Source organism: Gossypium hirsutum, chromosome D01 (genome assembly GCF_007990345.1).
Source record: "Gossypium hirsutum isolate 1008001.06 chromosome D01, Gossypium_hirsutum_v2.1, whole genome shotgun sequence".
Lineage (NCBI taxonomy): Eukaryota > Viridiplantae > Streptophyta > Magnoliopsida > Malvales > Malvaceae > Gossypium > Gossypium hirsutum.
The window spans coordinates 5,540,867-5,552,745 of NC_053437.1; the positions used below are offsets into that span (position 1 = coordinate 5,540,867).

Consider the following 11,879-nt stretch of genomic DNA (forward strand, 5'->3'; position numbering starts at 1 on the left):
CACTTCGAATTCGTATAAAGTTACTTTTTTTGCCATATATTATAAAGTTGTGTTAATTCTGTGTTTTTGCGAATAGTGATATTTCAGTCATACTATAAAATAAATAAATAAAAAGAAACGTTCTTAGCAATTTATTTTCTTTAATTGTTATAGAAAATATAGATGGGATGAAGGTTGGGGACATCCATAAAAGAAAAAATGGCCATTAGATGGAGCAAAAGTATATATTTAAGGGGTAGTAGGTACATTATATTCCAAAAGGAGATAATCACAAATTTTGAAGGATTATGTAAAAGGTACATTAATTCATCGTACAGATAAAAGAAAAGAAAATATAAATACAATAAAAACAAGATTTAAGGTACTGAAATGGAAATAGAGATAGATAAATTAAGAACGGGAATGGAAAGGGCAGGCAGAAGCATCCTGAGTTGGTGAAGAAGAAATGGAGATGGGGGCACCTTTCAATAGGCCACCAAATAGCTGAGCTGGGTCATAGTATACCTCCACTTCCTCTACCTTCAATCCTTCATCAACCTGTTCATTTTATACCTAAAATCATCACCACCACACCTTACCATAACATAATTTATCTTATATATATATAATACAATAAAAACCATGTTTTTATACCCATATTGATATATATATTTTTTGTGATAAGGAAAGCAACAAATTCTATAATCCTTCCAAGCTTGAATCTTTTCATATGTGACAACAGAACCCACTTATTTTAAATCATAACCTCTACAATTAATATTTAATGGGGCAATTTTTCAATTTATATGTATACAAAAAAAATGGGGCACTATATGTGTACCTCAATTCATGTGCTTTTTTCATCATACCTTGTTCACAATCCAATGCCTTCTAAAATTGGAAAAAAAAAACTCTCTAATTTTCACCTCGCTTTTCCATTAATTTCCATTTAAAAATAAGTTTAAAAAACTATCATATTTATTCTAAAGAATCAAACTTCGCCATTGATGTTCATTTCAAATTAATACCAAATATCTTTGAAAATGTTCAGTTATGAACCAATTTTTTTTTTTTGGACCTACTCAAATAAAGACTTGAAACATACCTTAACAGTTGCTATCCCATAAAATTCAACCTTTTCACCAGTAGGGGCATGTCCTTTAAACGGACCCTCAAAAATACCCCAATGCCTGAACTTGAAAGCAATCAAAGGAGGTCCAGAATAAACATGGATGACTTCCCATGCAAATCCACGTGGAAAAGCTGAACGAAATGCTTCATGTGACGATTCAAAGCTCTCTTCATCTGCTTTGTAATATTGAAACTCTTTTGGAAGTGAATTCTTCAATAATGCATTGTAACTCCCCATCTTTAGTGCTTCTTCTCCTTTTAATCCTTCTCTCCTTCAATCACCAATGATTCCCAAGCTTTAGTTCACTTTCACTATCACTAATCATATCAGTAATTATCAAAGATATTATGCAGTGTGTATGTATGTTAGATACCATTAACGATGAGGTTGAATTTTTCATGGTTGATGGACTTGAAGTCTTGCAATCGAACCTTGTGGGAGAGTTCCATCTCCCATGTCTTTATAGCATTTTGCACTGTTTCTTCAAGTGATCCTTCTTCCCATTCCTGCAAAGTTTTTCTTTTAATTATCATACGAACATTTGATTCAATGATTGATGCGTATTTTCTTTCTCGGATTCTTGAACATTTTTTCAAGCATCAAGAAATAGAAATCGAAGTATGTAAGAGATGAAAATAATAAAACCTTGGTACGGCCTTGTTCGAAGAGCTGATTGACCACATCGTATGTAGGAGGGCCACCGTGTCGCCATTGAACACTATCTGCTTCATCATCTAGGAATGACCTGTACTTATCTCTTCCTGCTGGAACTGTGGCCATTTTCTACACTTCTTTCAGAGCTTTACAAGTTTCGATAATTTGCATTTAAAACTGCTCCAACTGGTCCCTTTTTATAGAAAAAAAAAATAAGGGAATAATTACTTCCAAATAAAGGCGAGATACATGTGCGTCTTATAAATTATTTGAGTCACTTAGTTCAAACGGCTAGCTATTTTTTTAATAATTTTTATATTACAAAATTATAATTATAAAAAGAGTTTAAGTACATAAATGAATAAGTTTAATTGAGCTCTCGTAACTTGATTATGAGCTGAATTTAAGCTTAAAATTTCATATTTGATTGGGTTCAAGTCAAATACTGATCGAGCTCAAACTTACTACTAATTAGATTCAACTCAACTCAATTACACTCTTACTCTCAAAACCAAACCTTAAAAATTATTTTAAAATACCAAAGAAAATATATAATTAGAGAAACTATATTTATAAGTATAATTCATTATCTATTTAAGTGGATATACTAAAATTTGTAATATTTAGAAATTACAATAATCCAAAGGGATAAACAAGTAATTAATAAGAGTTAGGCGGTGGAATCATTGTAAGCCATACCAGTTGGTCGTTTGCATTAATATCATTTATGATTTTCTTGCGTACCTATGGCATACATCACTGCTCATCCATGCAGAAAAACCCTATAGCCGTTTGCATATATATATATATAAATCAAATATTAAATTAAATAATAAAGATTCCACCATAAATGAAATTATACAAATTTAAAATTTAGGGCGTATATTCTGTTTTATATCATATTAGCCGCCAGAGATATTCCAAAAGAAAAAATGAAAAAGAATTAAATAATAAATAGGCCTTAGATTGTAATGCAGCCACGTAACATATTCTAGGACGGATGTGTACAAATGTTTAAGGTTACAGCGCATAATACGGTTGGCTGTAGTGGGAATCAATAAAAAATAATAACTTTCTTTTATATAATAACATGATAAAGTTCAAACAATTAATGTAATTAGTACGATTCGAACTTAGACCACATCTGAATTTTTTATTCTAAAAATAAGTTATAGAATAATTAATTCATTTGAGTTTCTCATTTTAATTAACTCATTCACCTCATGAAAATTATTTTAATTTTGATTAAAAGCTTGTACATCAATTATTTGGAGTATTGGACCCACTCTTTAATACTATTCAAACCCTTTTTCAAGACAAACTTTGAAAATTTTGGCTTCAAATGGAATTCATTTATTAACAATGTCAAATTAACTTTAAATATTGTTATTTACGTGTTGGAATACTATTGGGTTCTATATATACAGAAATTATCAATAAAAATAAGTTTAATGACAAATTTAGTTATTAACGTTTACATATATTATCAAAATGGCATTTATTGTATTTTTGAGCTTTTTTTTTACCATCAACCTTTATTTTTTTCAAATTATTTTTTAACAGATTTGATGAAATTATTGTTAAAAAAAGTTAACAGGATGATGTGAAATTTCATATGTGGAATATTTTTAATGAGATGTAATTTATTATTTAGATAATCTAATAAAATAATTACACGTGGAAAATAATAAAATAAATAAATAATTCATGAAGTTAAAAAAAAGAAATGTAATTATCTAATTTAAGGTTTCAAAGTGAATGCACTCGTTCTGTTTTTTTGGTTTGATTTATTAATTATCTTTTCGAAACCTGTCAGTAAACAAATGTATGCATTCATTTTGAAACCTCTTTTAGATAGTTACGTTTATTTTCTTTAATTAAGAGTTTTTTTTAAAAAAATTTTATGTATGATTTTTTTAATTTATTATTTTCCACCCGTTGATTTTTTTAACAATATTTTCATCAAATCTGTTAAAAAATAGTTTGTAAAAAAAAAACTCGAAGGCTGGTGGTAAAAAAAGACTAAAAAATACAATTAGGGCCATTTTGACAAAACTTGTAAACATTAGTGGCTAAATTCATCATTAAGCCATAAAAATAATACTATATCTTTTAAGCGGAAAAAGTTAATTAAAAAAATTAACTTAGCTAATAACTCCTTGGTTCAATTGATAAAGACAGATGTTTTGGATTCTGTGTATCCAAGTTCAAGACTTATCATGTGTAATTATATACGTAGGTTTAGAGTCTCATCATGTATGGGTGTTTTAATTCAGTTAGTCACAGTTTGTTGACTTTAGTTTGGTTTACTTGGTGGTTACTCATACTTGTATTTATAATTGTACAAAACTTGAAAATTATTAATAAGAAGGCTTAATATATATATCATCTGGTACCTGAGTTTGATACTTTTTTTTTAATGTGGTATTTGTGGTTTTTTTGGGGGACCAATTTGGTACCTATATTTGACAAAAGTTATATATTTTGATGTCCAAAGATAACAATGTTAACTTTTTAGTGTTTAATTCAAGTTTTAAGGTTGATTTGATAAAAGTTATTTGCTAATATTATTAGGGTTGGATTTTTCGTAATTTTGTTAATAGAATAAATTTAGAGTTAATTATAATTTTTCTAATTTTGCGTTTAATTTGCCAAATACAAGATTTAATTTTGGTCTTAGGGTTTATTTGATGAAAATTGATTGCTAAATTATTAGTTAATTTTGACATTGTATTTTAACTTTAGAAATTTAGTTTCTTCACTTTTCAAATTTCAAAAAACACGTCCAACTATTAACAATGCTAAAATTATTTTCTTAAATTTAGACTCATTACAACGTCATTTTTTAAGTTATATTGCTACCAAGTGAGTATTCTTTTCATTTCATAATGTCATACTAAAAAATTAAACAAAAAAATTAATAATGTTAACAACTAGATCTGATTTTTGAAAATTGAAAAGTAAATGGATTAAATTTTGAAAAATAAAAATATATGGACTAAATACTAAAATTATGAAGAGTAAAGGGACCTATGATAGATTTTAACCTTTTTACAAGGAGATTTAAGACTACAATAATTGGGTTTTCATGGTTGGCAACAGAATCTTTTATTAGGGTAAACTTTTAAAATCCAGTTGAATATGAACTAACACATTGAATTAGGATGTTTATGCATATGATGTCTCTGCAAAGTCAACTTCAAACCTGTTCCAAATTCTAAGACAGCTAAGGATTTTTAATCACATTATCAAAACCTAAGATCCAATTTTCAAGGGGAAAATAAGTCGTTGAATGTATATGACTTGTAGTTGTAATGAAAGAATTTGTGTAAGTGATACGGTAGACTGAAATTAAATGGTAAGTTTTATGATAGTAAAAATATAATTTTATCATTTGAATAATTTATATTTTTATAATTTTTTAAAAAGTAAATTAAAATTTTATCATTTTTATGGGGGTTAAGTGTAATTTTACCTTTATTAATTTAAAATTTTAAAATTTTTTAAGGGATTAAATGGTTTCCATTTTAAGGGGGCCGAGGCCTTGCTAGTCCCCTAGCTACACCCCTGTTTGAGAGATAAGGTTGGAGATATTAATTAAAGGACATTAAAGCGGTAAAAATATCATGGAGACATTGAGATAAGATTGTATTTTGCTTCCTTTGTTTAAAAAAAAATGTAAATTAGTCTTTTTTATATTAAATCAAATAGTAAACTCCTTATTTTTATTAAAAATTTCATCATTGTTACTGTTTAAAAAACTGGCATTGCTGACTGAATAACTAAATAGTTATACATGACGTCCAGTTTGCCTCATTCTGACTTTTATGGACCAAATTTTAATAGTTAAAATAGATAAAATTTTTAATAAGGAGACCAATTCATTCTTTGATTTAATATACAAGAATTAATTTTCCCAATATTTAAGTAGAAAGAGTAAAATGCAATCAGACTCATAATATAAAAGCTTATATATATATATATGTATATATTCTAAATCCCAAGTTTTATTTACATTTGAAAATTGGTTTGGTTAGAAAAAATGTGAAAATTTTAGTACAAAACAGAAGCTGTTTTATAGACATTGAGGTAAAGCTAGTGGTGTTGATGTAATAAACAGAAGCTGTTACATGGTCTCAGAAGGCCTCCAAAACAACTCTATTGGATCATGGTATATTCCAACCAGAAAAGGACTATAAAGTTAGATCAACAAATCCTCATAGTTTTTTTCATTAATTTTGATTCAATTCGTGATACTCTTCGGAAAAAAATAAATAATCCGAGTAACATAACGAGCATCTTAAGTGTGTCTGTATATAGTATCTTAAGTGTGTCTGCATAAGTATGCTGCAAAAGATCATTGTCAATGTCGATTCCCGACTTCTAGTCCCACTTAGTTCTAGCAACATCGAGAAGAAACTGATTCAAACGCTGGCCGAATGTCGTTGTTGAGAATGATTCGTTCACATGCTGCCTAGCCTGTTCTCCCATTCTCTTTGCCATCTCTGGGTCTTGAATGAATTTAGCCATAGCCAAAGCAAAGTCCTTCGGAGATGGATCACAAAGAAATCCGGTTTCCCCATTCTTAATTGTTTCCACTGGACCACCGCTGTTGCACGCTATGACAGGTTTGTGTGCTGCCATCGCCTCTAACGGAACGATGCCGAAGTGTTCATCCTGCATCGAATTGAAAATCTTCGTAAATTATTCTTTAATCGATGTTAACGATTCTTGAAAATGGTAGAAGGCAACATACTGTTGGCGTATAAAGGACACATAGGCATTCAGAGAGCAGAGAATTCCTTTCAGCTGTTGAGCACGATGTAACAAAATTAACCTGACCCGCCACTCCATTCCTCTCCGCTAAGCTTTTGAGCTCATCCAAGTACTCAACATTTTCCCGTAGACGTTTATCAAATCCACCTAAAAGAATAACGCGATGAAGAAATTCCATCCTCATAAAAAATCTTATCAGTGTCGGCATAAAATAATGGTAATATTTGTGTTAAAACGGGAAGGAACTTGCCGGCAATTGTCAAGTCTGCATCAGCAAAGTTCGAACCTCGATCAACATTTCCATCAAGGGTGCGAAGCATTGCAAAAGCAGAAACCGCTAATTCTATGTTCTTTTTCCTTTCAAACCGATTGATGGAGAGAAAATTCAACCTAATCAAAGGAACAAAAATATTTCGTTCAGAAACGCACTTATGGCAGGAAGCTTCAGCTAATCAAAGAAACGTTAGATAACGGTTTAAACAATTTCCCGGGACCAAAAAAAAGGAGACCAATGGGTGTACAAGCATGTTGGTTACTTAAAAGAACAGGGCTTGTCGAACTGGTTCACATTAACTGCAGGGTGAAGAACGGCTGGCCTAATTCCTCGTGCATGGAGATGCTTAAATGTTTTTGCAAAGGTAGATGCAGTAAATCGGCTATTAACAAGTATCATATCTGCCATTCCTGAATTCCAATTTCCAAAACATAGCAGAAAAACCAAATCACGATGAACATTATATTCCATATCCTCATCCGTACAAAGAAACAACCAGTATACAGAACCAACCTGTTGTCAGTTCTTCTATAATATCAATAGGTTTTCGATATATCCTCCGCAACAAAGTTGTATGTTGAGCAAGTAAAAGATCCGGAAAATGACAATAGAATACAACCTGAAAAGAAAACAAGTACCGTGTGAGAGAGAACACGACAGATATTCTAGAAAACAATCGACTAAAGTTGATTTTATATACCTTGGTTGATCGTTTAAGCTTCAACAATGGGACGACAACAGAGACCTGGTCTGCTAGTATGACGTCGAACGAAGGCCACATGAACAGCACACAAAGTGCAACAAAAATGCAGCGAAGATATGCACATACAGCATGAAGGCGATAGAAAATATGTCGAGGCAGGAAGTCTCCGTACACAGTAACCGGAAAGATACCTGGATTTCCGAGACACGGTATAAATTGATTTCAGTTAGATCAATGAATTACTAAGAACAAACAAATTTCAAACATTTTCCCAATTTGCAGCATATCATCACATGAGACAAAAACCGAGTAGAATTCAACATTCCGGCTCTGCTATAATCGAGCAGTATACTCACTTTCATTAGTTTTACTAAGCTATATGCACCAAAATTTCCACATTAACTTCAAAAAGTCCTTTTTGTCCTTTTTCTATCTGATTATTCTTAAATTCACCAAATAAGTAGCTAAAATTAATGAAAATAACATATGGAAAATGAAATTTACCGGCACGGGTTTCCTCAAAGCATCGATTTTTATCATGATGAGCTGTGAAAATATGAACATTGTGCCCATGGGATGCCAATTCAACAGCCGCATCAACAATCAATCTCTCAGCTCCACCTTTTAGGTAATAACAGATAAACAGCAAAAAAAACAATCCATTTTTTAATTTGTAAATAAATAAATAGATAGAACTTGCTATGTAACCTAATAATCTCAATCCACAAATTCAAATAACAAAGATCAAGCCTTTTTCCAGTCAAAAATTAGTACTTGAAAACCTAATCATCCTCCAAAACAAAACTAAAAAATTATATTTTCTTTTGATATCTAGATTCAAAGATTTTTTTTTAATAAACACGAAAATCAATAAATAAACTAAAACAAACAACCGAAAATTAAAAAAGAAATAGTAATAGAAAAAGGGATTACCTATGCCAAGATCTGGGTGTATGATGGCTATGTTCAACTTAGAGTTGGAGTTGGAATCGGTGGGTTTCTTCCTCTCCATTTCAATTTGCTTTACCCTTCCTTCAATTACTTAAGAAATACCGTTTTAATAAAAAAATTAAAAATAGAAAAAGGGGCTGAGAGAGGGGGGTTCATACCTCAAGGGTCAATTTGTATATAACGCCTTCAAACTGTATTTTTAGCAAAGGCTTAACTACAAATTGGCCCCAAACTATGTCCTTTTTTTCATTTAAGTACCTAAATGTTTTTTTTGTCAAAAGTATTTACACTATCAATTTTGTCTCATTGTACCAAAAAAGTGTATGATGTCCTATAAGAACATACCATGTGTCATGTTCTTATTGATTGATATAAATTTAGGGGTAAAATAAGATCAAATTAATAGTTTAAGTAATACTGTTGACAAAAAAACTAAGTAGCTAAGTGAGAAAAATACCAGTTTAAAATAATGCATGAAATCAAATTATTTGACAAAATTAATAAAAAATTATTTCAAAAAGTTTAGGAATGATGAATTTAAAGTAGAAGGATTAAATCTGTTAAAGACGTATAGTACAAGGGCTTTCTATAGAATTTGACCAATCGCAACGATTATATGTAATTCCCGCTATGCCCTTGCCTCTCTTCACTATTTGCTCATAAACCCATCAATTTTTTCTCTCAATCAGATATCGAAGTTCTCCGCTAAGCTGACCAGTGACCACTGAATCAGTTACCAAAGCAGCTGAAATCTCAGCGCCTCGGCAAAGGAAAGAGAGTGAAATGACGGGAGAAGAAGCGGCGGGTCCGCCCGGACCTAAGGTCCTGCGCCTCCTCATTTTCGTCGGCGCCGGATGTAAATAACTTCATTGAATCTTTTTTTTAAATTTTTACCTAAATTTACTATTTAATTTATTTGCTTTTGCAACAGTTCTTTTTACCATTGGAATTAACAAATGGCGAGAGATAGAGCAAAAACAGGCTCAACAACAACAACGAATTCATCAGCAACCGAAAATTTTAAGCTCCGCCGATGCTGCTACTAAACCCATCGAATAATCTCAGGTTTTTTTATTTTGATATAAAAAAAAAGTAAATTCTGTAGCAAATGGTGATGATAATGTTATCCATTTCATTACATTAATACTGGAACTTTTCCCCTTATTCTAATTATAATATGGAGAAATAAGGGGCAAATTTTGTACTCATGATAATAGGTGCTTTTGGGTAATAAGAATTTTTGGTTTAGCATATACTAAGGATAATTTGACTATGGTTTGCCCTAAATATTTGTATTTTTTAAAAATTAAACTGTATATACTTGCAATATTCGATCCCTTATGCATAGGAATAGTGTTTAGAGCCAAAAATTGGTGAGATTTTGAGTCTTGGAATGGATTTGTAACCAAAATTAAGGGAATTTTCTCTTGTAATTTGTAAATATCCATAGAGCCGATCCGCAACAGAAATGCTAATTGAAGTTATATTAAGGGATGAGGAATGTGCATAGAGGATGTTGGTACCTGTTGATTGTGGATGTCGATGAAGACAACGAACCATTTTGGGTGAGAACCAGGAGATTTAGTGACTTATACTACTATATATGGAGCCTAGCAAAGAGATGAAATGGCAGATATCTTTAGGAAGTATAATTTGTAGATCCATTTTTGGATACTAATTCTCTATTTTCATCTGTCTCAGTTCCATACATTATTGTGACATAGATTGTTAACTGAATCTAACGACTCTGATTGGATGGCAACCTTTGTTGAAACTTGAAATAGATTAGACTTTGAACAAGCTGCATAGAAGTAAATAAAAGAACAACAAAAAAATATCCAGTACCATTACTTTCTCTGATATCTGGCCTCTTTTAAACACTAAATTTACAATTACTAGTGACATATGTCATTAATGTTTTTTCTAATACTGCACCTTAGAGGTAGATGCATGGCTATTTCTCTTTCATGGCTCCTCTCCAAGTGAACATATCCTTGTTTGCACCATTTCCCTACCCTTTGCAATGGCTGGCTTTTGAGATTCATTATAGACACTTTTATTGTTTTCTCTAATCTGTTGGCTTCTCTGGAAGTCCCTCTTAATTTTTCCCTTTCTCCAATTTTTCATGTAGAAGGTTCATGTTCAGCCTAATATGATTGCAGTTATCTCCAGTCTCCCTTCTAGCTTTTGGCTCATTCTTTTATCTGTTGCAAACCTGCCTTTGTCTTAGGTTCATTCTTTGTCTACTTACTATTTTCTTAGGCTCCAATAACCTCCAGAGATGCATGCCAGGAAACTTTTACGGTTTAACGACTATTTTGCTTAGTTCAATTGGAAATTGCACTAATATTAGGTGATCACTGATCAAAACAGGTTCTTTCAAATGTCTACATCTGAAAGCAACGCATGAAAAATGGTATAGACTTTAGATAGCTTGCATTTTGTGGAAACTGTGAATCAGCAGCAGCAAGTTTCAACTAGAGGTGATAATTATTCTGGTTTGGGTTCAAGTTGAATTTAGGCTGTTTCAGGGTTCTTTATTTTTCTGGATTTGATTTATTTTGTATTCAGGTTCTTTCGGGCCGGATCCTTTCGGGTTCTGTTTCCGAGTGGCAAGTTCTAAGCATCAGTAATTAACTAATTACTACATTTGTTGTAGATAGTCAATTCTTTGGATTTGGTTGCAAACTGCCATTGAGATAATGAGCAGATGTCTATCAAATAACGGGGCCTGTTCGGTGAGATATTGGGTTTGGGTTAGACCTATAACTGGACCAAGTAGCCTCCCTAGTCACCAAACCTGGATCATTTCAAACTAGGCTTTGTCAATGATTTCCAAGTCTTACCTGACCCAAAAATATATTTTAATTATTTCAATTTATTTGTGTCAAATTTTGCTATTAGTCCTTGTACGATACGTGAAAATAGATTTAGTTTTTGTCCTTTATGAATTTTGGAATTTTAGTCTTTATCAAGTGGTAATCTTTAAATTCCTTGACTTAAATTTTGCTATTTCTAGAATTTCATTTGATAAACATATTATTGCACGTGCAATGTTATGTCAACTTATTATTTCACAAAATACACATAAAAAAATGCCAATTTAGTTAATGGATTTAATGGCTATCATTTTATCTATGATTGGAGTCTTAAATTTTGAAAAATATAGGGAGTAAACAATGATTAAATTGGAACATATAGAAAATTTTGATTTAATGAAATTAACTATTACAGATTAGATCAGAGTAAAAAAAATAAAATTGATTAAATTAAAGTACGAGGATTAAATCAATAATTTATAAATAGTAAAATTTGATCATATAAATATTATAATTTATTAAATTATATATATATGAACTTTTTGGGTATTTATCATCTAAATTCATTTTAGATAGTAAATCCGTTACACA

At 31.0% G+C, this 11,879-nt stretch overlaps 2 protein-coding genes and 2 long non-coding RNA genes across 4 annotated transcripts; 2 read left to right on the plus strand and 2 right to left on the minus strand.

Moving 5' to 3' along the window:
- Positions 1-228: 228 nt before the first annotated feature.
- LOC107944456 (pathogen-related protein) lies at positions 229-1,891 on the minus strand. The gene is made up of 4 exons (XM_016878282.2): positions 1,757-1,891; positions 1,485-1,617; positions 1,085-1,383; positions 229-537 (listed from the first exon to the last, which is right to left on the minus strand). The coding sequence occupies exons 1-4, from the start codon at positions 1,889-1,891 to the stop codon at positions 391-393; spliced, it is 714 nt and encodes a 237-aa protein (XP_016733771.1). The 3' UTR covers positions 229-390.
- A 4,013-nt stretch (positions 1,892-5,904) lies between these two features.
- Positions 5,905-8,638, minus strand: LOC107944455 (alpha-1,3/1,6-mannosyltransferase ALG2). The gene is made up of 8 exons (XM_016878280.2): positions 8,452-8,638; positions 8,023-8,139; positions 7,516-7,709; positions 7,329-7,434; positions 7,078-7,225; positions 6,792-6,931; positions 6,522-6,688; positions 5,905-6,442 (listed from the first exon to the last, which is right to left on the minus strand). Exons 1-8 carry the CDS (start codon positions 8,528-8,530, stop codon positions 6,149-6,151), a joined length of 1,245 nt encoding a protein of 414 aa, XP_016733769.1. The 5' UTR covers positions 8,531-8,638; the 3' UTR covers positions 5,905-6,148.
- A 470-nt stretch (positions 8,639-9,108) lies between these two features.
- On the plus strand, positions 9,109-9,453 carry LOC107944454 (uncharacterized). Its single transcript, XR_001696222.2, has 2 exons — positions 9,109-9,325; positions 9,401-9,453. It is a non-coding gene; the product is annotated as an uncharacterized lncRNA (long non-coding RNA).
- Positions 9,454-10,839: 1,386 nt separating this feature from the next.
- LOC121213781 (uncharacterized) lies at positions 10,840-11,440 on the plus strand. Its single transcript, XR_005909204.1, has 2 exons — positions 10,840-10,952; positions 11,041-11,440. It is a non-coding gene; the product is annotated as an uncharacterized lncRNA (long non-coding RNA).
- Positions 11,441-11,879: the final 439 nt, after the last annotated feature.